Consider the following 24,852-nt stretch of genomic DNA (forward strand, 5'->3'; position numbering starts at 1 on the left):
ATCAAAACCACAATAATGTATTATTTCATACCCAGCAGGAAGGCTATAATAAAAAAGACAAATAATTACAAGTGTTTTTGAGGATGTAGAAAGATCAGAACCTTCATCCATTGCTGATGTGAATGTAAAATGGTGCCATTCTTTGGAAAAGTAATCTGGCATTTCTTTACAAGGTTAACTATAGAGTCGTGGTATCACCCACCAATTCCACACTTCGTTATATACCCAAGATAAATTAAAATATGCAACCACACAAAAATGTGTGCATGAATGCTTATAGCAGCATCATTCATACTCGCCAAAAAGGGGGAACAACCCAAATATCTAGTGATGGATGAATGGATAAACAATGTGGTATATCCATATGATGGAATAGTATTTGGCAATAAAAAGGAATGAAGTGCCGATACATGCTACAACAGGGGTGAACCTTGAAAACATTACACCAAGTGAAAGAAGCCAGTCACAAAAGACCAATATTATATTATTCCATTTATAGGAAATGTCCAGAAGAAGCAAATCTGTAGAACAGAAAGTAGACTGGTAGCTGCCTAGGGCTGGGGGAGAGTAGGGACATGAGGGATGATAACTAATAAGTAAAGAGTTTCTCTTTGGGGTGCTGGAAATATTTGAGAATTGATGGGGTGATGGTTGCACAACTCTGTGAATTACAAAAGAAAATCATTGAGTTGTAGACTTTAAGTGGATGGAGTATATGGTATGTGCATGATATCTCAACTCAGGTTCCCTTGGGGTCAGTGGAGTCCGGGAGACTGTGGGGAACTGTATGACATGCCTGGAACTCAAGTCCTTCCTCTGACTGATGTGGCATCCTGTGGTTTTCCCACACCCCAGAACCTGAGCTCAGAGATGCCTCAAACTGTCCCAGCATGCAGACCCGACTCCACCAATGTTTAGGCAGCCATCTTGAAGTGATTGGAGGCTATCAGGGAAGGAGGAGCTCACATGTGCTGAGCGCCTACTCTGCCATGTGATTTGTGCAGGACTGGGACTAGAGGGAGGACTTTCAGGACCCCCGAGACTGAGTGACTTCTTACATTTTTCACCCAAGGTACATTACTCTAGTCCCATCCCTGGCTGTGTTCCACATTCCCAGCACCTTAGTTCATCATTGTGACATCAGGCCAGGTGCTGTGGCTCATGCCTGTAATCCCAGCACTTTGAGAGGTCAAGTTGGGTGGGTTGTTTGAAGCCAGGAGTTCAAGACCAGCCTGGCCAACATGATGAAACTCTGTCTCTACTAAAAATACAAAAATCAGCTGAGTGTGGTGGAGGGCGCCTGTAATCCCAGATACTTGGAAGGCTGAGACAGGAAAATCCCTTGAACACGGGAGACAGAGGTTGCAGTGAGCCAGGATCATACCACTGCACTCCAGCCTGGGTGACAGAGTGAGCAAGATTCCATTTCAAAAAAAAAAAAATGACATCCCTGTGAAGCCCACATGAGTACGTTACAGTTTCGGGTTTAGAGACTCAAACAGAGCAAGTCTTGCTGGCTCCAGAGCCTGTTTTCTTTCTAGCCCTTTATCCATGATGCTGATGGAAGAACCCCTGGGGAAGCCTCTTGCAACCAGGGAAAGCTTGGCAAGCCTGCCAGCAGCTCCCCACCTCCCAAGAACAAGTGTTTTGGAGGTCTCTGTCTGGATAGCTTTGAGTCTGTGTGGAGGGTGGGAATCCCAAGACCTCCTAAACATCACTAGGGAGCAGAAAACCTTCTCTTGAAGAACCACATTGGCCACTAGACCCCAACAGGATCAATAACTGTGGCCAGCAAGTCAAGTGGGACCTGGGCTGGAGCTCACAACCCTCATTCTCAAATGCTCATTTAGTCCACCAAACATGCCAAGTACCTACTAAGTGCCAGGTCCTGGGTATGCAACTGCAAACAACATTCCAGTGGGAGAGAGAGAAACACAAAAAAGTGACCAGAAAATATTAACCCATGAACAATCCAATGATGAAAATAAAACAGCCATGGACAGAGGGGGATGAGGGCCGGCACGAAGGCAGACTTAGAGGAGGCTCAGGAGAGGTGGACGCAGGGAGGGAGAAGGTAAGGCAGCCTGCTCTGTGGGGTGGAAGCCTCTGGTGACACTGAGTTTTCTCAATGTGTTTTCACGGGTTCATTGGAAACTTCTAAGTGTCCACACAGTCTCCCCCATGCTGAAAAGACCTTGGAAAGAGGCTGTGGCTAAGCTGGAGCTGATAGGAGGTGAGCCTCTCACCTCTGGGACCAGCCAGGATGCAGGCAGGGACCCAAGCTAGAGATCCAGGAGAGGATACTCATGGGAAAACCTGGGGCCAGCTGGAGCTGCTCAGCCACCCTCCTTTCCTTTAAGAGATGTTTTGTTTTGTTTTGTTTTGTTTCAAAATTACATGTTTTATTTTCGTGTTTGTAAAATGAAGAGCATTTTTTCTGGATGGTTTTCTTATCAGCTTTTCATACAACAGTCAAGTAAACCTCGTGGCACTAGCCAGAAATCGTTGCAACTTTGGAACTTCCAAGACAATCTGGCCTCTTATCAATGGGCAAACAGCGACCCTCATTCAAAATGAAGGTGCTAGTCAGTGACATCCGACATTCATTATCTTCACTGGCTGATCGTCCACACCCAGAATGCCATGAAGAGTGTCAGGTTTAACCAAGCGGTTTTCCATTAAATATTCTCCCGCATATTCTGGAATTCTTTCATGTATCTTTGCATCTTCAGAGCTGCTCTGCTGTGCCACGACAGTGCCATTGTTCCTACCACACGACCAAACGATCACAAAGGCCTACGTAAAAGCTGTTTTGTTTTGTTTAACAGACAGGGTCTCCTTCTGTTGCTCAGGCTGGAGTGCAGTGGTGCAATCATAGCTCACTGCAGCCTCCCTCTCCTGGGCTCAAGTGATCCTCCTGCCTCAGTCTCCCAAGTAGCTGGGGCCACAGCTGAGCACCACCATGCCCCAGCCCTCTCTCTCTTTCTCTCTCTCTCCCTCTCTCCCTATGTATACATATATGTATATATGTATATATATGTATGTGTGTGTGTGTATATACACACATATATATATAATTTTTTTTTTTTGTAGAGATGGGATCTATGTTGCCCCAGCTCTTCTTTTTCTAACACCTGTGCTCAGGCCTGGGAGGCTTCTCTGTCTTGTTCGGGCAAAGAAGGCTGGTCCAGGGTTCCCTCCTTAGTCTCTGCCAGCCTAACTTGCATACCCAGGTGAGAGAGCCTCAGGAGGGCAGAGCCGGGCCCCAAGACCTTCAAACCATTCCTGAGGCCTCCTGGCTCTCCCTCTCCCCAGAAGCTTAAGCGTCCTACACCTAAGTAGGGCCACCAAGCTCCACCCATCTGCAGGGCTCTAGAAGAGAGGTGTTCATGAGCCCCTGGACTCTGGATCAATCCTTCACTCTCCTTCACTCCTGCAAAGTGGGGGTCCATGTGTCCATCCTACAGATGCAGATATGCAGGCCCAGGCAAAGTCCAGGGCCCTTCCTGGAGTCAGCAGAGGAATCGGGTCTGGGCCAGGGCTGCGGTTGTTCTCCCTCCTTTCGATGCTGCCAAGAACAGGGAGTACCCTGCTGAGGAGCGCTGGTCTCACCTATGATCCCAAAGAGCCTGGTCCAGGCAGCGGAAATCCAGAGGGTGCGGCCTCCCGCCAAGTCTGGGCCCTCTCCAGCCTCAGTCTCTGGTACGCAACCGGAGTGAGGTGGGCCCGGAGCTCTGAGCACCTTCTCACGGGCTCCGAGGCCCCCGCCTTCTCCTCACATTTGCTCTCGGGTTGGTGCCTGGCAGGCCCCGCCCAACCTCTTTCACTTGCTTGGGCAAGGGCAGCCGCCGCGCCGGGCTCTGCCCTATGTGACCGTCGGATTAATATCCAGATATTAAGTAAACAATAAATTAGCAAAACTACAAGAAAATTTTACAGCCCTTTGCATTTGGCAATCATTGAGTGTTAATTAGAAATTCATTACAATTAAAACCCTGCCTAAACAGGGCCTGCGCGCCTTAATTACATCTGATTTTTAATTCAGAATACGTGTTTACACAGTAAGCGCTACGTACCCCGTGATTATCCCCAATCCTCTTTATACTGTACTAATTATGTAAATTAAACCTAATTAACTGACGAAAACTGCCGTTAATTCAACTAGTAAAAGATATGTGCTTGCAGAGGAAGCCCATCCGCCCAGCCCCAGCCCCAGCCGGAGCCCAAATGGACGCCACACCCGGGACACGGAGGCAGCGCGGGCCCCGCCAGTGGGAGGAGAAGTGCGCAAGGCACAGCTCGCATCCAGAGTCTGGCTCTTCGACCCCTGGTGCCACCCGGCAGCGGATAAAAGAGAGAGAATCTTCAATAATGGGGGTCAGGAAGGCCAAGGGCAGCGACGGCTGCGGGCTCTGGACAAGGCCGCAGGACCCAGAGCCCACTGAGGAAGAGGGGTCCCGCCCATCCCGTCGGAGCCTGGGTTGCCGTCCCAGCTCTGCCACTCACTGCCTGCCTGAACCTGAGCAAGTGCCCTGGCTGTGCCAGGCCTTCCTTCTCTGCATCGTGTAGTGAGGGCGATATTGAAACGCAGCGCTGCGCCCTCCTTACCGTCCCTCCTTCAAGCTAGGCCCTTTCTGCAGCATGCCAGGCACCACTTTTTGAGTCTAGAGATCAGCCTGCGTCCCTTATGGGCTGAGGGCCTTGGTTGAGGAGAAGGTCAGGGGTTGGCTTCTACTGCCGGATCCTCAGTTTCCTCCTGTAAAATGGGAATAAGTGGTTCCTATCTATTCCCAGGGCCCCTGTAAGAACCGGCTCTTCAATCAGTGAAGTGCTGTCCGCGGTGATATTAACCCGCCGGACGCCGGCCCATCGTAGAGCCCCAGCTCCTACCCCCACGACCTGCTCCCCGGTGCCCAGCCCTGAGCAGCGGGGCTTCCCCAGCCTCTGTCCACGAGCCTTCAGTCTTTCTCCAACTCAGATCAGGGACAGGAGCTGGGTGGGTCTCCTGGCATTGGCCAGAGCGTGGGGAGCTGTCCGTAGCTCGGTGCTGAACGGGGACGCAGAGTCGACGCTGCACACCCCCAGGTGCGGGGCGGTACCCTTTGTCTAAGAGGTCCCGGGGGCCCCCGCGGCCGGGCTGTTGGAAACGGAGGCGTCTTTGGCCCTCGCTGTACAACAGAGGCAGGACAGGCAGGCCCTGCTCAGGGGGACCCAGCCCATCCTCTGTTCACTCCCACCCCCCAACACCCTGGGGGCGTCCTGGCTCCAGGATCCTTGTCGCGACCACGCCGAATTCTGAGATGCCTTTTAAAAAATCATTAGGAGGCTAAGAATAATTACCGAACGGGATTGTAATTATGGGGTAGGGGAGCCTGGGCTGAGGGAGGGAGAATGAGCTGGCGGGGACTTGGGGGCAGCTCACGGACTGGGACGGAAAATAGGTTCCTATGTTCTCCCTAGGGAAGGTGTGGGAGGAAAGACAGCGGGGAGTTGGAGCGGGACAGAGGCACAGCCTGGGAAAGACGCCCGAATGGAGGGGCCAGAGGCAGAAAGAAAGGGGCTGAGCAGGTTCCAGGACTGCTCTGGGAGAAAAGGGAAAGGCAGGGAGATGAGAGACAGAAAGACTGGAACTGAGGAGGGGGAAGAGGGCAAGAACCCGATCTAAAAGAGATCCTCAGAGGAGACAGAGCCCACAAATTTGGGAGAGGTTTTCGGGGCCTAGGAGAACAGTACCCTACGTCAGCCAGCGTAGCCGGGAAGAAGGCAAAGGAGTCCGTGGGCTGGGCCTGACCCCTCCTCAGTCCCTGCTCCAGGCCTCAGCGATCGGGGTCTCTGAGGGTCAAGAGGGAAAAGAAGAGAGGGGAGAAGTGGAGGAAAAGGAGAGACATGCCCCAGAGGAGTTGGGACGCAGGAGAGAAGGGGGCCTATACCCGGTAGCCCGAGGGAAAAACGAGGCGAAGGGGGCGAGGGCGACCCCGCGCCGCTACCCGCGAAAGATTTATGGCGCCTCCCGGGTTCCAAGGACAGGCTGCGTTTGTCGCTACTGCCACTGCCAGTAGTCGCCGTGGCCGCTGCGCCCCCTGCCCAGGCGGCCTGCCGAGCCCCAGGCCATCCCTGCCATTATTAACTTCTGTTTGATTAGGGTAATTGTTCAAACTTGGGCCGGACAGTATGATTAATTACAGTTTAATTAACGTGTCCATTAAGGACACTTAATGCCAGGGGGGCAGGAAGGGGGTGGTGGAAGCGGCCGACGGGGCGCCCGGGTGCGGGCAAAGAGGGGCGGGGTGCGACTGGTAACTCAAACGAAGAAGTAGAGACAGATTGAGAGAGGAAGAGAAGGGGACCCAATGGGGCATTAGGGGAAAGAATGGTGAAGACGGACAGACCGATTGAGAGAGGAAGAGAAGGGAACCCAATGGGGCATTAGGGGAAAGAATGATGAAGACGGACAGACCGATCGAGAGAGACAGGAGAGGGGTGGAGAGAAACGGAGCTTTGAGAAGAGAGAGGAGGTACCCAGGGGCGTCCGTAGCATCAGGGAACTGGACCTACCCCATGGGAAAACTGGGTTAGCAGCGCTGAGAGAGTAGTTGACCTCAGATCACTCCCAGCGATGATTTGGCTCCTGCCCTGGGCCTGCTGGTGACGACGAGGGGAGGCATTCAAAGCCAAGGACTCCCCAAACCTAGTTCCCAAGTCGCCTGCCCAGGGACGGAAACAGGAGAACGCCCCTCCTCAGGTTAGAGCTCTCCTGATACCTCCCACCGAAGTCAGGAGCATGGGGGAGGCAGATCTGCTCCTTCCCGACTGTCATCCTCGCTGCCTGGCACCCAGGTCCCTGTCCCGGACTCTGGTGACCCTACTGGTTCCCCAGGGCCACTGTAGGCTCCACCACCCCGCCCTTGCCTGCAGCCCGAAAGTGAAGTACTCCTCCCTGCGCGCGCTCCTCTTGAGTCCCAGTTAGCCCCATCACCCGGTCCTGGCCCAGACCAAAACTGGCTCGTTGGCCAGGAGCACTGGGCCTTCCCCACTTCATTCTTGAGGACAAACTTTTTGGCCCCGGGGCCTTTCCTCCTTCTTGGCCTCTTCAGCTAGAGCGGGACGCAGGTGCAGGGAGCTGGACGCAGGTGTGCGGCCGCTTACCTGGGGAGTGCAGGCCCTGGGGCTGCGGGGAGGCGGCGGGCGCCGCGCGTGGCCCGCGGGCGGGCGGACCCGGGGAGGTCGCTAGCGACTGCGCGGGCGGTGGGTGTGGCGCCTCGGCTCGCAGCTGTCAGGCGCGCCTGCCCCGCCACTCGGGCTGTGACCGCGCTGTCCCCGCCGCCGCGCCATGCGCTCCAGGCTTCGGCCTCTAATTCCGGCCAGTCCCCGGTCTCGGGGTCAACAGCTCAGGGTCCGCATCTCCGAGCCCGGGGCCCCGGCGCCCCGCGCCCGCTGAGAGCGGGAGGGGCCGCGGGTGAGAGCGCGGAGAACCAGGGAGCGCGGCTGTGCGCGCGCGCGGGGAGGGGCCGCGCCGTCACCCGGAGAGCCCGGTGGATCCCGGACTCCCGCCTGCCGCTCCTCCCGCCGCGCACCTCCGCGCACCGCTCGCCCGGCTCCAGCCGCCGCCGCACTGTGAGTACCCACGTCCGATAGCCCGTCGCCCCCGTGCTCTGCCCCTGCAGCTTTTTTTTCGTTTAGTTCTGATTTGGGCTCCTGTGGCTGTTATTTTTATGATTATACCCAACGACACCACCGCCTCGCTCCCACCATTGCCAGTCTCTCGCTTCGCTGCCCTCCCCAAGCTCGTCCCTCAAGCTCCGGGAGCCGACGAGTGCTCCCCAAGCTGCTCTGGCTGCTGCTCCTTGTCGCTGCATATGGCCCTTCGCCTGTGCTTTCCGCTTTGGCCCCCGAAATTCTGTTCCTTTCCTAGGGACCCCCTTCTTCTGACTCCGGGCCCGAACCCCCTCCTCTCATTCAGGGAAAACCGCGCAGGGACCCAGAACCCTCAGCTGGGGTACGCTCTCGGCTCGGGCGCTCTCTTCACTGTATGCGGGCCAGGCACAGTTGCCGATTTCGAGAAACCGAGAAGCTGTCATTTCCCAGCCCTGCGCTCCCTCCAGCCACCTCCAGGAGGGCGCGGGGCTTGTCAGCCCGGGAGTCAGGACAGTGTTTTTGCCTCCTAAAATGATATAAAGGACTTCAACCCGAAATGAGGGTCAGTTTATTTTAGTTCGATCCTCGGAGATAAAGATGAAACAGACAGATAATACATAAATAGCCTGATACTTGAAGAAGGTACAAAACAGATGAAAGAAAGAGGAGCGAGCTGGCAGAGACAGCTCAGGGACAGATAAGATCGACAAATGAGGGGCTCCTAGACAAATAGAGAAGAAGGGAGAGAGACAGATAAACAGAAGATTCCAGTCTCCTTGCTGAAGGCTTTTGAACTGGGATCCCCTGTCTGTCTGGAGTTGCCCCTCTGAAAATGGATTTACCTTCAGGGCCGACTGCAGGGGAGGAGCCCTCAGGGTTGGGCTGCCCTGGCCGCAGGCTGCAGGCGCTCTGATGGGAGCTTGGCTTGTCTGAGGACATGTGGCTGGGTCAGGCGACCTAGAGGGCCCCAAACATCAGTCCCCAAGTGTCCCCGCTGCTGAGGTCTGCCTGCACAGCTCCCTCCCTGCCTCAGCCAGAGAGCAAAGTGCAGGACCAGCAGCAACTTTTGTACCTGGAGCCTTGCAATGGCTACGAAGATGGCCGAGATTCCTTCCAGCCCATATGAACCAGGACAGCGAGGCATGAAGGATGCTCAGAGAGGTGATGCCCCTGAAAGAGGAAGCTCAGAGCCCCGGAGCCTGCAGTTGGCCCGAGTGGGAAAGGCATATATGAAGGAGGAAAGCTCAGGGAGTGGGCGACTGGAAGCTAAGAAGTGGATCCCAACAAAGTTCCTTGAGAACCTCTCTGTCCCACGCGTTGACCTCGGTGGAAACCAGCTTTGGTCTGGAATACAGCTAAAAATGCAGAAAATGTGGTGAGAACTGCAGGATCCTGGTCTCACTAACAGCTGGAAAGAAAAAGGTTTATATATCCAGCCGAAATCTTTCTGCTCAACGAACGTGGGAGCCAGGCGTGAGAGGAGAAGCTCGGGTTTGTGGAAACTGGCAATGCTGTCCCCGGAAGCCGGCTCGGCACCGAGCTGGGTGCGGTGGGGGCCGCGCTAGGTCCGGGCGCGCACGGAGCGCTTCGGAGAGGGTCGGGTTCAGCACCGCGAACAGCGGTAGCCTCCGCCTCTCTCCTTCCCGGGCAGACCCGGGTCCCTCCTCCTTCTCCCCACCCCCCTCCACCCTCAGCTGTCTGGAGATGGGCAGTGACCGCCCCTCCCCCGCCTCCCCATCCCTCCTCTCACTGCCCCCGCCCGCCCGCGTGCATGCGCGACTGAGCAGAGGGGCGGCCGGTCCCCGAAGTCCGGGCTTCAGGACCCGGGCCGGCAGCACCGGCTGCGAGGGTTGCCGAAGGCGCACAGATTTGGGCGCTGAAAAAGCCTGGATTTGGCAATGGCTTTGCTGTGTGGCCTTGGGCAAGTCACTCTGCGTATCTGGGTTTCACTTCCTTCCCAATCCGAAAACGGGATTGGGTTCCTTGCAGACCGGGCATTCCTGAGGTCTCCATTACCCCTTCTCCTCCCCCAAACCCCGGGGGCTTTTGTTAACGGCGCCAACATGGGTCTGAATAACAAAAGACGCCTGTCCAGGGGGTGAATGAGTTTGGACTCCCCACTGCCAAGTATCCCCCGCGCGCCCAACTCGGCGCGCCCCACTGGGCGGGCCCGAGACTCGGCGGCGGAGCTGAAAATGGCTTATCTGCTCTCTGCTTTCTCTATTTCGCAGGAGCGGCGGCATGGAAGCTCTCACCACTCAGCTGGGGCCGGGGCGCGAGGGCAGTTCCTCGCCCAACTCCAAGCAGGAGCTGCAGCCGTACTCGGGCTCCAGCGCTCTCAAACCCAACCAGGTGGGCGAGACTTCGCTGTACGGGGTGCCCATTGTGTCGCTGGTCATCGACGGCCAGGAGCGCCTGTGCCTGGCGCAGATCTCCAACACCCTCCTCAAGAACTACAGCTACAATGAGATCCACAACCGCCGCGTGGCCCTGGGCATCACGTGCGTGCAGTGCACGCCGGTACAGCTGGAGATTCTGCGTCGGGCCGGGGCCATGCCCATCTCGTCGCGCCGCTGCGGCATGATCACCAAGCGAGAGGCCGAACGCCTGTGCAAGTCGTTCCTGGGCGAGCACAAACCACCCAAGCTGCCCGAGAACTTCGCCTTCGATGTGGTGCACGAGTGTGCGTGGGGCTCGCGTGGTAGTTTCATCCCTGCGCGTTACAACAGCTCTCGTGCCAAGTGCATCAAGTGCGGCTACTGCAGCATGTACTTCTCGCCCAACAAGTTCATCTTCCACTCGCACCGCACACCCGACGCCAAGTACACGCAGCCCGATGCCGCCAACTTCAACTCCTGGCGTCGTCACCTCAAACTCAGTGATAAGTCGGCCACAGACGAACTGAGCCATGCTTGGGAGGACGTCAAGGCCATGTTTAATGGCGGCACGCGCAAGCGGACCTTCTCCCTACAAGGAGGCGGCGGAGGCGGTGCTAATGGCGGGTCGGGTGGGCAAGGAAAGGGTGGTGCTGGCAGCGGTGGAGGCGGCGGCCCAGGGTGCGGTGCCGAGATGACCCCAGGCCCGCCGCCCCACAAAAGCCTGCGATGTGGTGAAGATGAGGCAGCTGGGCCTCCGGGGCCACCTCCACCCCACCCGCAGCGCGGACTTGGCCTGGCGACGGGAGCTAGTGGCCCGGCGGGCCCAGGAGGGCCTGGTGGCGGCGCAGGCGTACGAAGCTACCCGGTGATCCCGGTGCCCAGCAAAGGCTTTGGGCTCCTGCAAAAGCTGCCCCCACCACTTTTCCCCCATCCTTACGGCTTCCCTACGGCCTTCGGCCTATGCCCCAAAAAGGACGACCCGGTTTTAGGCGCGGGCGAGCCAAAGGGCGGTCCTGGCACTGGGAGCGGCGGCGGCGGCGCGGGGACTGGCGGGAGTGCGGGAGGCCCGGGAGCCAGCCACTTGCCCCCGGGGGCAGGAGCGGGCCCGGGCGGTGGCGCCATGTTCTGGGGGCATCAACCCTCCGGGGCAGCCAAGGACGCAGCGGCAGTGGCTGCAGCGGCCGCCGCCGCCACTGTGTACCCGACGTTTCCCATGTTCTGGCCAGCAGCAGGTAGCCTCCCGGTACCGTCCTACCCCGCTGCTCAGAGCCAAGCCAAGGCCGTGGCAGCAGCCGTGGCGGCGGCAGCGGCGGCGGCGGCGGCAGCTGCTGGCAGCGGTGGCCCAGAGCCCCTGGACGGTGCCGAGCCAGCCAAAGAGGGCGGCCTCGGCGCGGAGGAGCGCTGCCCGAGCGCTCTGTCCCGCGGGCCCCTGGACGAAGACGGCGCGGACGAGGTGCTGCCACCGCCCCTGGCCCCACTGCCCCCGCCGCCCCCGCCGCCCGCACGCAAAGGCTCCTATGTGTCGGCCTTCCGGCCGGTGGTCAAAGACACTGAGAGCATCGCTAAACTCTACGGGAGCGCCCGGGAGGCGTACGGCGCGGGGCCTGCTCGCGGGCCGGGACCCGGCGCTGGGAGCGGCGGCTACGTGAGCCCGGACTTTCTGAGCGAGGGCAGCTCCAGCTACCATTCCGCTTCGCCCGACGTGGACACCGCGGACGAACCCGAGGTGGACGTGGAATCCAACCGCTTCCCCGACGACGAGGGCGCACAGGACGAGACCGAGCCCTGCGCACCCAGCGCAGGGGGTGGCCCAGACGGTGAACAGCCCACTGGACCCCCTTCCGCCACCTCCTCTGGAGCGGACGGTCCCGCGGACTCTTCTGATGGCGGCAGCCCCCGCCACCGGCGCCGCCTCGGGCCACCCCCAGCTGGCCGGCCCTCATTTGGGGACTTGGCGGCCGACGACGTGGTGCGGAGACCTGAGAGGAGCCCGTCAAGCGGCGGCGGCTACGAGCTGCGAGAGCCTTGCGGGACCCTAGGAGGCCCCGCGCCGGCCAAGGTGAGCCCCGCGCCCGCCCCGCAGGTGGCGCCTTCCCACTTACCCTGTGCCCGGCGGGGCTGCGGGGCCGGGCGGAGGACTGGAATTTTGTTCCGCGCAGGCGTGGGAGCAGCAGGCCCAGGGCACTCTCCGCAGGCCCAGCCTCTGGCGCGCTGCGAAACTGGGCCCACCCGCACCCTCCAGTGAGGGTTTCGAAGGGAAGGGAAGCTGGGGGCGGGGGAGGGACTGGGGAACGTGTGTGCTTTGTTTTTGTTGATGGGAATGGGGAAGAGACCGGCAGAGACTGCCAGACACAGAGACAGAAAAGGGGTGTGGAGGAAGAAAGAGGAGGTAAGAAAGGAACTCAGAGCCAGAGAAAAGCGCTCGCCCGGGTGGGCATCAGAGCCCCAAGGAAGAGGAGAAGAGAGGAGAGTGTGGCCTTTCCCTGAGTCCGGCCCCAGCAGTACCGGGTCCCTGGAATCTCCCACCACCCCAACTCGCAGTTTTCCGAGTCTCTTCGCACTCCCGCCTTGGGAACCACAGGGTTCGTTGCTGGGAAGCTGTCTCCGGACCGCGTGTGGGGCGGGAGGGGGGCTCTCAAGTTGGCAGGGCCGGGGCTTAAGGGGCAGGATGCAGCCAGGCTGGAGTCGTTGGCCATTTTGAAAGTGAGTGCGCATACCTGTACATTCGGTTCATTAAAACACGAATCATTAACCGGATGCGAAAGGCGTCATTTGTGCCGGGGACGGGGTACCGGCGGGAGAGAAAGTGCCTAAAAGAAGCCGGGTGCAGAGGGTGGAGGACACTTTGAACGGCCCTTGGCTTGGAAGCCGCTTTGTGTTTAGAGTAATTTTCCCGCGAGGGCTAATAATTATCCTGAATCCACAAGGGCGCAAGGGTGCGCCGCGTGCGTCGCTGTGCCCGCTCAAGTCCTGCGGACGCACCAACCTCTGCCACCCCCTCGGCTTTCCCTCTTGGCCGCGGGGTAGGGCTGGGCGTCTTCGGGCCGCCGCAGGGCGCCCCCCTAATCGCCTGTCATTTCTCGGCCGCCGCAGGTGTACGCGCCCGAGAGAGATGAGCACGTGAAGAGCGCGGCGGTGGCGCTGGGGCCCGCGGCCTCCTACCTCTGCACCCCCGAGGCCCACGGTAACGCCTGTAGCGGCCGCTGGCCACTGTAATGGGGGGACCGCAGACTGAGGGCCGGGGTCAAGGAAAGCCTGTGAAGAAAGACAAGGAGAGAGACGCAGAGAAAGAGGGAGAGGGAAAGAAAAATAATGAAAACAAGGAAGCTAAGCTAATACTCCCAACAACTTTCAACCTTTGGTTACTTAAAAACCACAATGACAACACGCCCTCTGCACCATGCGCACACACATGCTGCAGTACACCCAGACACGGAGTTAAACCCTTAACAAAATCACGCCCGACACCCCTGCAAGGCCTCTCATTTATTCAGCAAGTGTGTTTAGCCGCGGGGTCCCCTTTGGCTAGGCCGGATCCGGGCAGAGGATGGGGGCACATGGCCGCGCGCTTGGGTAACCCAGAAGCGCCAGGGTAGCTGAGGCCCAACGCTGGGTGGTGGGGGCCGCCCTGCACTTGCGCGCCTTACCAGGTTCCTCGCAGAGGAGGGGTTGGGGGCCGCGGAAATTCGGGCAGGTCGAGGCAGCCGAACCCCGGACGATGTCCCCCTACCCACCCCGAAGGTCGCAGCCTGGGTCGCGTTCTCGGCAAGAGTCGCGCGGACAGACCGGGCGGCCACGCGCGCTCGCGGTGCCCCATTATCTGCGCGCGATGTAGGTCGCTGGTCCCTGGTGGGCTCGGCTGCTCATCTTGCTCTTTTCCAAGGGGCTGGGGCGGGGGCGTGAAGCCCGGAGATGAGCAGACCACGCGCGGGGGTAGGGGGGGTGGTGCCCGGCCCAAAGCCTCGGGGCGCGCGCCTGGGCGCACAGCCGGGAACTAGAGGGGGCCACGACGCTTTTAATTAGGGCTCGGGTGCCCCGACCGCGGCAGCTCCGGCAGTATCGGGGTCACGGTTTCTTTGCCTCTCCTTGAAACTCGGTTTATTGCCTTCAAGAGCCAGATAAAGAAGACAATCACTCGCCCGCCGATGATTTGGAAACGAGGAAATCCTATCCAGACCAAAGGAGTATCTCCCAGCCAAGTCCTGCAAATACAGACAGAGGTGAGCCAGCCCTTGAACCCATCGCTCCCCACCGCACCCGGGAGCTGGGACCCAGGTCGCCCACGTTCCCAGAGGCTTGCGAGAAAGGCTTTTAATCAAGTGTAAGTGGCTGCCAGTTTTCTTCCTCGGCGAGCAGATAAATATTTAATGCGAGCAGGGTGCAGGCCAGGTTTTCTGCCTCCTTGATGGATTTGAGGTTTTTTCAGGTAAGGGCAGAGGATGTACTGAAAGGAAATGGAGGGACGTCCTCACCCACATAAAATAGGTCAAAGGGCACTTCCTGCCCTTAGATGGCCCATCTTCCCTGGGCCGTCTCCTCCAGGGGTCACTCTTCTACTCCCTACCATGATGTCTTAGAAGGTGGGTAGTATCGGATGCCTGTAACTGTCTCCTCTAAAGGCAGAGGGTCTAGGGTAGGTCCCTGACTCGATGTGGTTCCTGAGAAACCCACCCCTCCCCTCTCAAGGGCTCTCCCAGGACAGAACCCCTCTTATCTGCCCTTGTATCCCAGGCGAAGATGGGCTTACCTTGGATGTCACAGGAACTCAGCTGGTGGAGAAAGATATCGAGAACCTGGCCAGAGGTGAGGCTAAATTTGTGAAAAAGATGTACACTGTGCCTGAGGGTGATGGGTCATTCCTGTAGAGGGGTGTTATCCGTGTAGGGGGTGAGTGTGGAAAGACATGGCCTTGGGGGGATCAGTTTTCCTTTCTTTGGGTGGAAAGTATGATCCTCTGGACACATTACCCTGGCACAGAGGTATGTATGTGTGGGTGGAGCATGGGAGTAAAACAAACCCCCAGAAGTTTATTGGAAGTTTGGTTCCCAAGGCCCAGGTCTGTCTGAATAGCCTTGCAAGAAAGAGAAATGAATAACGATGATGAGAACTTTTGATGCCTGTGGACAATCAGACAGGACAGTCTGGGTCCTCTAAACTCAATGGAAAACAGGACTTCAACGCAAGATTGCAGGGAAGCATTTATTTTAGGAATGTCAGAGGTGTTTTTCTTTCTCCTGGAATTGACGTATAACCACCTCCACCTTACCCTAAATGGAGTGAGGATGGAGCTTGTTTGCAGAATGGGGATCCCTGGGGGTTACTGCTCAGCCTGTAAGGAGGAGACTATGGTTTAAGGTGCAGAGTAGGGGAGTCTCTAGCCCCACTTTGCCCTTCTACCTTTCATTCTTGCATTTCAAAGGAGCCTCTTCTGGTGGAGGGCCGAGATACCCATGACCTCATGGTCAGGGCAGGTGCCACATCTATCCCTCTGGAGTTGGTTCTGAGGGTACTCACAGAGGCCTCTACACCTAGCTCCCTGTCCCTCAACTAGCCCATAGATGGTCTTGGGAATTGGTGGCAGGAGGAAGACAAGCATTGGTGGTCTTCCATTCTTCCTAGTTACAGAATTAAAGGAAATGCCATTACCTTCAAAATCATTGGTGCTTTATAGTGAGGGTTCTTAGCATGGATTTGGCAGTCTTCAGACCGCCTGAAATTGTAGGCAAACTGTTGTATGTGTATTTTTCTGGGAAAGGTGTCCAAGGCTCTGACCAAAGCCTCCCTGATTTGTATTGAAAGGGTGGGGGTGGGGGAGGGTCTGTCACTTGAAGTGGGAAATCAAGTTTCTGTGGGCCAGCTTCTTAGATTAGGGAGTTAGGAACAAGTTAAAGCAGTTGCCCAGCTGCATAGTTCCTGGAGCCAGGGCTTAGATTCCACCATCCTGAATTTATTCTCCTGGGCATCCTATCCCACAGCCCAGTTTCTTCACCCAAATCCTTTGAATGCAGTTGGTAAAGCCAGAGAGTGGAGGGCCTCCACCTACTGGTCATCCTCCTCAACTCTCCTCTCAGGGTTGTTGGCCAAGGCAGAACCTGGGTGCTTTCTAGGTCCCCTGAGCTCCAAATAACCCTGCTTTACCTCCCCCTTTACCTCCCACTTTTCCACTTTCCCAGACGAATTGCAAAAACTGCTCCTGGAACAAATGGAGCTCCGCAAGAAGCTGGAACGGGAATTTCAGAGTCTCAAAGGTACCCACTGCCATCCTGCCTCATCCCACCTCATCACCGAGCCTTCCACCAGGGTGCCCCGACCTACTCCGAAAGCTAGGTGCCAGGCAACTGGCACTAGGCGCCCTGCAGGAGCCAAGAAACTGTCCTTTTCCAGGGTTGTCGGCGAATGGCTGGGTGGGAGTGGGGGTAGGGGTGAAAGCGGGGGGGGGGGGGGGGGGGGAGGGGGGCAGGGAGTGAGGAAGTGGAGCTGGGGGAGGGGGCTGTGCGTAACAGCTCTCACTTAATCAATTTGCACAGATAATTTTCAGGATCAAATGAAGAGGGAATTGGCTTATCGAGAAGAAATGGTACAACAGCTGCAAATTGTCAGAGGTAAGACGGGAGTCAGGTGAGCGCGTGCACGGGCCGTAACTGCCTCTCGTCTGGCAGGAGCCGCAATGTTGGCTCAGTCATTTGGATTTAAATTGAAGGTAATTTAACAATTATTTTTTTTATTTAATATCCTTTGTATACTCTGATTAGCCTCAGAATGGCAAGCGAGCCCAGCAAACGGCTTGCAGGCATCATTACATGGAGTGATTGAACTTCTTATCGCGGCAATTTCCATGGTTTCTAAATTAAAAATCGAGGCGTAAAATTACCTGGGAAGTAATGCCTAAGTTTGCTTTAATTTTGGTTAGATCCGTCTGCCTCTAAGCGCCATCCCAGGCCATTTCCTTCCTCCGCCAGTCTGCAGTTAGGAGCTCCGGTACCCCCTCCCCCGTCCCTGGAGTTGTGTCTGCGCGGAGCTGCGCCCTGGGGAGAGGAGGAAGCCCGGGCTGTGACCCCGGCCTTTCGGAGGGTGGTCTGCGTTTCCTGACTGGCCCCTCCTCTTGTCTTCCAGATACCCTGTGTAACGAACTCGACCAGGAGCGGAAGGCGCGCTACGCCATCCAGCAGAAATTGAAAGGTGCGGAAGCCAGGAAACAAAAATAGGAGGGGTGCTGGGTGCCGGCCGTGCTGTCGAGTGAATGAATGAATAGTGGGACTAGTGAGGAAGGCCACGATCCACATGGATCAGAATCTGAGAGGGAGAAAAGTGGACACTGATTTTAACGGGAAGATTATTCTACGATGGTGGGGTAAAGAGAGCCACTTGGGCTTTGGGCGCCAGAAAATCTGCCTTCTAGTACCAATTCTGGCTTTGAGCAGGCTGACCCCTCTCTTACTGTGCCTCAGTTTCCTCTTCTGTAAAATGGGGCTACTATACCAGAGCAGTGGTTCTAAATCACCAGCCTTTGTCCTACCCTCCTGCCTTCTCCTGATCCGCTGCGTTGAGATTCCCTGACCCCAAAGGGTTGGGTAAGGTCGGGGAGGGGAAAGGGTGGACTGCGCGGTGAGGTGAGCCAGGAGAGGCGCCCAGAGTGACCCTCGCGACTCTCTCCCCAGAAGCCCACGACGCCCTGCACCACTTCTCCTGTAAGATGCTGACGCCCCGCCACTGCACTGGCAACTGCTCCTTCAAGCCGCCGCTGTTGCCCTAGGGCCGGCCTGGCCGCACCCCTGCGCCCTCAAGCCATGCTGCTCCTTGTAAATACCCGCTGCCGCGGCGGCTCTGAGCGAGGAACAAGCCATTCGGACCCGACCCATGTAAATACAGCCGCCCGTCCGCCCGCCTTCCTCCCGGGCTCCCCGACCTTGCCCGCCCCCTCCCGGGCGTCCCAGTCCAGGGCGCCGGCTTGGTTTCCAAGTGTAAATAGCACCTCAAATCCTCCTACCCCGTTTGAACTCTAGGGCATCGGACCTCAAGGGGTTAACTGGACAGACGGGGGCGGAAGGGGAGAGAGCCCCCTCCGTTTGTATAGCCTTGAACCAGATTGTGAATACAATGTAGCAACTTCGCTGGCGCCTGCCCCGCACTCCCCGTCCCGTCCACTTCTGAAACTCCTGTTCCTAATGACAAAGTGGCTATGTGCAATGGATATAAATGTACTGTGAGTCTCTTGGTCAGTATTAGGTTCACTTTAATTTATTTATGCTGTAAGTTATTTTTGCTTCCTTCTCCTGGACCCACTTCCAGTCCCGTTTTGCATTCCCCTTTGGATTTTGCTTTGCCTATTTTTTTTGTTGTAACCTCTTGATGTAACAGCACTTTAAAAGGGCGACAACTGACTCACGAGATGGCAACCACCTGGAGCCTGTTTGGGGAGACCACCCTATACCCTTGACTTTCGTTTTTAATAATTATAATAAAAAAAAAGATGTCACTAACGGGGCTACGGAGATGGGAATGCATCGCCGGAGAGGGGCGGGCGGAGCACTGTGCAACAGGTGGGGGTGGGAGCAGCCTCGCGGGTTCTGGGGCGCCCGGGGTCAGAATCTGGCCTGCTCAGGTGGGCAGCAGCGAGCACTCAACCTCTCCACTGTCCCCTCCAGACACACTCAATTTTCCCCCACAGAGCACTCCCTCGCCGCGTTTGGGACCCTCCCTTGGGCCTGGGATGGAGGAGGGGCATTATGTCATGGTCCTTAGAGCAGAGGTCCCCGGCCCTTCCTTCAAGCGCTCGAAGGCGCCGAAGGTTCATCCATGCCCATTTCCACGCCTGCCACATCGGGGAAGTTACTTCCGGGGCGCTCACAGACAGGGCTCCCTGCCGGGAATCCTAGGTTCAACCAGAATTGTCCCTTTAAATGGCGCGGGCACCGCCGGCCTGGCCTGGGGGCGCTGGGGCGGGGTGGAGGTCGCAGCGCGTAAGGTGGGGTCTACGCCCGGCAGGCCTGGAAAGGAAGGCGGGACTTGGAGAGCTCGGTCACAGGCGGCCTCCCGTCTGCCCTGCCGCTACCCGAAAGGAGGGACCCCGGTCCGCATTTTCTGTTCGGTCCATTTTAGTCCGAGAAGGGCTAAGGACTTGCCAGGCCTCCGCTGGAGCGTCCGACATCCGGGTCGCGGTTGGCAAGGCCTCCCAGCGGCCTCAGTTTCCACAGCGCACCTCCCGCTTGGGCTAGAGACGATGTTGCAAACTGCAGAACACTCTTTTTGCGGGGAGGAGAGTGTGGATGGAGTGGGAGAGAGCGCACGGCACTGGGAATTATTCAGCCTTGGCTTCCATTTCTCGCCCTCGGCTGGCTAGTGGGGGTCCCGGGTTGCGCCCTTCTTTTATCTTTCCTGGGTCTCTGTTTCCGCCTCTGTGAAATAACACGCAGGCCTCCGTCCATGCGGCTCGTAGAAGGCGGACGGCAGGCCCCGCGCCACCGGCCAGCGACTCAGGACCGGGAGCCCTGGGCTGCAGGGACCGGAAAGTTTCGTGGCGGGTTGTCTTGGTGGGCTTCCGATGGAGCCGGCGAGTAGGGGCGCGCTCTGGGCCTCTCTGAAGCTGCGCAGACTGGGGGTCCCGCTGCGCGGTACAGCCGGGAAGCCAATCCCTAGAGTCCTTTGCGCTGGGGGTCGGAGGCTTGGCGTCCCAGGGTGTTCCAAGGGCTAAGCCCAGAGCGGACACGAAGGAGGTAACAAAGTTGAGGGCACCCGGCACACCGCGAGGCAACGCCTCCGGACATACCATCCCTGGGCAGGGTCCCTCTAGGGAGTGGGAACGTTTCATATGCATGGGACCCACAAGATCCGTTCTCCGCTGGACCCATGGCGAAACTGAGGTCCAGAGAGGAAGAGACTGGAGACCCCAGGGCGCGCCAGGGCCCGTGGAACTGCGACAGGACGGGACAGCGCTGGTGTGGGAGTTTGCCGACGCCTTTCCCCACCGCGGATTGCACCTTTGAAAGCCGCACTTTTCTTCTCTGTAAAATGGGCATAACCATTACCACCCAGGCAGGAAGTTCCGTGGCTGCGGCCCGACAGAGGAGCCTGGCAAATGCTCCTTCCCGCCCTTCCTTCCCAATTCCCCCCAAAGTGGAATAACTCCTAGGCGGCTGGGGCCTTCCGGAAGGGACGCCCCATTTGGGCCGGAATCTCTGCGGACTGGAGTCGTAGGCGGATCCGACCCAGAAAGCTCAGTCGCAAAAGCCCTCCTGGGCTTCGCGTCCCTTTAGAAGTGGTTTGTTCCCCCCAAAATGTTAATAACCAAACGATTGGTATGGATGTAATTATCAATAATTATACGAATTATTGCTGATTGCGGGGCTCGTACTTTAATTAGTTTACCAGATTCTAATTAAGTTAAATGAAACATTAATAGGGAAAATATGCTTTAAAAAAAAAAAAAAAAACCCGGGATTTAAAAAAAGTCTATTTCTCGCCACAATGTTGCCACCTTGCGACAGATTTTAGGCATTACAGCCAACGCCCGAATGCCCAGACTAGGGTGCCTGGGCTCCCAGGGAGAACAAGTGGGGCCTGGAAGTTGGGAGGAGGCAGTTGAGCATAGAATGTCCTCCGGGCTGTTCTCCTGGGGTGTTTGGTTTGGCCTGGTCCCCAGCGGTGCCTACAGGAGGTCTGGCTCTGGAGTCCTAGGTCTGGGATGAGGGACCAGAGCGCACGGAAGCCGGGAGCCCTCTTGGGCGCCGCAGTGGGACAGATTATCTCTATCCCCACCTGTCCTGGCAAATCCAGAGTGAGAGACTGAGTAAAGTTGGAGCCACCGTTGGAGACAGCATCAAGTGGTTTTATTTTTCACCCCCATGGGAGGAAGCAGTAAGTTCCTTCCCATCTCCATTTCCTCTGCAAATCAGGGTAACCTGTGTGCTAAAGCACCACTTATTAGACCCCTCAGCTCCTGGAACACAGGTGACTCCGTGTTCTAGTGGCACTCTGTTCATGAGGCTAGCAGGGCACTCACCTCCCTTTGTTATTCTTGGTTGTTTAAGTGTCTGTTGCCCTAAGAAAGTAAGTTGACAGCAGGGGTCACACCTTGCTCTTCCTTGCAATCTACAACGCAGGGCCCAGGACTCCACAGGCACACAACACATGTCTAGATGAATGGCTTCCAACTTTGTGGTTCATCTAGGTGCTGAAAATGTCTAAGGGAAGGAATCCCTAGGTGCTTCTGGACAACAGCCACTGAGAAGCAATTAAGCTCATTTGCATAAGTTTAATTAAACAGGTTTACTGCTCAGAAAGAAGATCCTTCATCAATAGGATTAGTTTTGGGAGCAGGTGTCAGGTAAAGTGATTGTCAACCTAGAAAAGGAAAACTTTGTTTCTATTCCAACTGTGTCCTAAAGAGGGTACTCCTTCACTCCCTCGTATTTTTCCAGGTCACTGGCACACAGGTCCACCCATTCCTAGCTACCCTGCTCTAAAGCCTTGATCCATTGCAAACATGTGACTCCTGCCTTGAATTCAGAATACCAACAAAAGCAGAACTGGATCTGCGTGCTCTTCCCATGAATTCTAAACAGCCTCATCTCCTCTCTCCATCCTCAGATGTTTGGCTAAGAGTACAAACTCTGGAGCCAGATTTACTGAGGTCTCAATGCTGCCCTGCCATTGATGAATGACACTGGGCAAGTTGTTGAATCTCTCTGTGCCTCAGCTTCCTCATCTATAACATAGGGAGATGAACAGTACCTACTTCATAGAACTGTTTTCTGTTAATATGTGTAAAGCACTGAGAACAGCTCCTGGCATACAAGAAGTGCTATTGTATAGGTGTTTGCGAAGATTACAATTCCCGCTGAGTTCACTTTCCTGAGACTCAAGCCAGGAGTGCTTTTAAAGAGTCCCAGAATGGACCCCAGGCCGTTACCTTCCTCTCCTCCAGGGGCCCAGAAAGGAGGACAAACCAGTGCTTTTACAAGCCTGGACTATTGAGCTTTCTGGAGACACGTTCATAAGAATCTGCAAGCACGCAGGTTGGAAAGGCATCCTGCAACGCCAATGCATTGACTCTATGTGTCCAAAGAGGCTAAGACTTGCCCAAGTTCCCTCAGCAGGTGAGTGTAGGGTGAGTGCAGAGGAAAGAAAGTCGGCCAGGTCTCTGGATTTTCTGGGACTAGGAACTGCCTGTGTCTTTCAGAATTTCTGTTATGAGACAAGTTTCTTTTCTTTCTTTTTTTTTTTTCCAGTAGAGACGGGGCTTCACCTTGTTGGTCAGGCTGGTCTCGAACCCCTGACCTCAGGATCCTTTCACCTCAGCCTCCCAAAGTGCTAGGTTTACAGGCGTGAGCCACCGCGTCCGGACAATTTCTTTCTTTCTTTCTTTTGTTTTGTTTGTTTGTTTGTTTGTTTGTTTTGTTTTGTTTTGTTTGAGACGGAGTCTGGCTCTGTCTCCCAGTGCAGTGGCCGGATCTTAGCTCACTGCAAGCTCCGCCTCCCGGGTTTATGCCATTCTCCTGCCTCAGCCTCCCGAGTGGCTGGGACTACAGGCGCCCGCCACCTCGCCCGGCTAGTTTTTTGTATTTTTTTTTTTAGTAGAGACGGGGTTTCACCGTGTTAGCCAGGATGGTCTCGATCTCCTGACCTCGTGATCCGTCCGTCTCGGCCTCCCAAAGTGCTGGGATTAGAACAAAGCGAACAGTCCTTTTTGGGCCAAGTCCTTCACTCTTGGATTCTATTTTACTCCCCATAACACCCCCTTCCACATACATAGACTAATAATATTCCAGTCTGATGGATTGTCTGTGCTGAAGGAGAGGGAGTCACACCGACGTTGGTCGTTTTCTTATTTGGCATCCCTAGGGAGACATTTAAAACTACTCACCCAATTGCCCAAGTGGCCTCCAAAGAACGAGGTATCTCTAGGGGAAGAACAGAAATCCAGTCACCAAAGATTGTCCTCTAACGCCTTACATCGAAGGCCCTGAGCCAAGGAAGAGGCGGAGATGTCCCGCGGTCCCCTATTCTCGGCTGTTACCTGGAAAGGATCATTTCACCTCCACTGAAGAGAAAAGGAATGGGTTCTGAATGGAACGCTGCCCGGCAGCTCCCAGCTTCCGCTGGTAGAGTACCCGCCGCTGTCCCTGGGTGGCTCCGGGGCTTCGCGCCTGACCGTCCTCTTGCGGCGCGCCTGGAGGCTGGGAGCTGTGCGACCGCTCGAGGCAGATCGACTGAGGTCCCAGTGGCCGCAGGGCCCACGAGATGGACTACGTGCATGCTCAAGCACTGCAAAGCAGATGCACCATTTCTCTGTTGGAAAGATATTTGTTTCCTCCTTATCTTACCACTTAGGATTGTGTTTTTGCAATTCAATTACCTGAGGACTGGGTCCCGATTTTTTCAGGGTCTGTGCCTCTATAAGTCTTATCAGGCTTTACCTCTCAGTGACTGGGGTAAAATGATGACAGTAAAACAGTAAAACCTACAGGGTGGGGTAGTCTGGAATTTTTAAAACATTTTATTTTTCTGCCCCCTCCCCCCATTTTCTTTTTTCTTTTCTTTTATTATTTATTTATTTGGTCAGGAATATTTCAATGAAATATTGGTGAAGCCCTTGACAAATGGTAGATATTCATTAAGTGGTGTTTTTTTGTTTTTGTTTTTCCCCCAAAGGATTCGGTCACTCTTCTCTTGTTGCAAGTTCCTCATACGTTTGTCGTTGCACCAGTCCTGTCATGTTTCGGAGCTGAAATGGATCAACTTTGGCAAGACGAAATTTCCTTAAGTGTAAGGTACTGCAATACTCAGGATTGTGCAGAGGGAAGCAGAGACAAGATAGGAAAGATCGCAAACTGGGGCCGGAGAGCCAGATGCAAAATGCACCGCAGAGATGAGTCTGCCTACGCCCCACCTCCTTCTATTCCGTCTCCTAGGACTACTGCATTTTATTTGTGTTAAACAAAAGATATAGCCTGTAGATGAAAGATGTTTTCAGTGGTAAACCGTGCACCGGCGTATAAACGTGGTGTAAAACAAACAAACAAAAACAAACCTGGGGAGAAAAATATGGAACGCTTCACGAATTTGCGTGTCATCCTTGCGCAGGGGCCATGCTAATCTTCTCTGTATCGTTCCAATTTTAGTATATGTGCTGCCGAAGCGAGCACGGTGCTAGCAGCGTTCCAGAAGATATATAAAGGCAAGAAATCGAAATACTTTAAAGTTACGGTAAGCATGTTATGGTCCATTTTAAAACATAATTTTAAAATTACAAACTACCCAAGAAATTATTACTTTCTGCATCAATATTTTGTACTAATATCTTTGTGTTTACAGCCAAATTAATTCTAATTATCTCTCTAACATTCTTGCATCGTATATGCAAATATGAAGGACTCATGGGAAATAGGCCCTCTTCCCGCCCGACCTTTGCGCGCGCCCGGCGGACGGTCACGCTCCGTCACGTGGTGCTTGCTGCCTGCGCGTCTTTCTGCGGGGGCAGAGGAGGCGCGGAGGGATCCGAACCGGGTTTTTAGTCGAACGCTGCGCAGGGGTGATGTAGCACCGACCCTCGAAAGAATGCATTTTTGGAGCGAGGGGCCTTGGTGCCCATGGGGTCCGCACGGGTGTTGGAGACCCCATGGGCACCATGTTGTTGTCCGAAGAGGTTGCGAATCGCTGGTTGGACCCTTCCCTGCGCCGGGACCCGAGAGGCGTGACCCTAGCGAGGCCTGGGGCCACCCACCGTGGGCCGGAAGGGGCCGACAGGGGCTGCGGCGGGGCTTCGTGGGGAGGGTGGGCCAGGGCGCGCCTTCATTTTCCCCTGGGCTTCTCGGGACTCGCTCCCTGCATTCGGAGCCAA

General features: G+C 56.0%; 3 protein-coding genes and 1 non-coding gene across 5 annotated transcripts in view; 2 read left to right on the forward strand and 2 right to left on the reverse strand.

The window, feature by feature from the left end:
* MAP2K5 (mitogen-activated protein kinase kinase 5) overlaps positions 1–5,306 on the forward strand; it is a 281,469-nt gene extending 276,163 nt beyond the window's left edge. The window contains exon 23 of the mRNA XM_073012274.1: positions 4,186–5,306. Within this exon, the coding sequence (XP_072868375.1) occupies positions 4,186–4,569 (384 nt within the window). The 3' untranslated portion in view covers positions 4,570–5,306. The remainder of the gene's footprint in view (positions 1–4,185) is intronic.
* A 985-nt stretch (positions 5,307–6,291) lies between these two features.
* SKOR1 (SKI family transcriptional corepressor 1) lies at positions 6,292–18,501 on the forward strand. Of its 2 annotated transcripts, none has more exons than XM_073012273.1 (9): positions 6,292–7,614; positions 9,867–12,072; positions 13,107–13,197; positions 14,126–14,233; positions 14,745–14,816; positions 16,187–16,261; positions 16,541–16,615; positions 17,127–17,192; positions 17,672–18,501. In XM_073012273.1, exons 2-9 carry the CDS (start codon positions 9,877–9,879, stop codon positions 17,764–17,766), a joined length of 2,778 nt encoding a protein of 925 aa, XP_072868374.1. In that variant the 5' UTR covers positions 6,292–7,614; positions 9,867–9,876; the 3' UTR covers positions 17,767–18,501. The 2 variants fall into 2 exon arrangements, with proteins under 2 accessions (XP_072868374.1, XP_008014330.2); XM_008016139.3 differs by lacking the exon at positions 6,292–7,614 and adding an exon at positions 9,432–9,640.
* LOC119628067 (uncharacterized) lies at positions 18,230–23,045 on the reverse strand. The gene is made up of 3 exons (XM_038010091.1): positions 22,876–23,045; positions 21,013–21,353; positions 18,230–19,700 (listed from the first exon to the last, which is right to left on the reverse strand). The coding sequence occupies exons 2-3, from the start codon at positions 21,140–21,142 to the stop codon at positions 19,312–19,314; spliced, it is 519 nt and encodes a 172-aa protein (XP_037866019.1). The 5' UTR covers positions 21,143–21,353; positions 22,876–23,045; the 3' UTR covers positions 18,230–19,311.
* Positions 23,046–24,050: 1,005 nt separating this feature from the next.
* On the reverse strand, positions 24,051–24,157 carry LOC119628260 (U6 spliceosomal RNA). The gene has a single exon (XR_005244549.1). It is a non-coding gene; the product is annotated as a U6 spliceosomal RNA (small nuclear RNA).
* Positions 24,158–24,852: the final 695 nt, after the last annotated feature.

This window comes from Chlorocebus sabaeus, chromosome 26 (genome assembly GCF_047675955.1).
Source record: "Chlorocebus sabaeus isolate Y175 chromosome 26, mChlSab1.0.hap1, whole genome shotgun sequence".
NCBI classification, from domain to species: domain Eukaryota; kingdom Metazoa; phylum Chordata; class Mammalia; order Primates; family Cercopithecidae; genus Chlorocebus; species Chlorocebus sabaeus.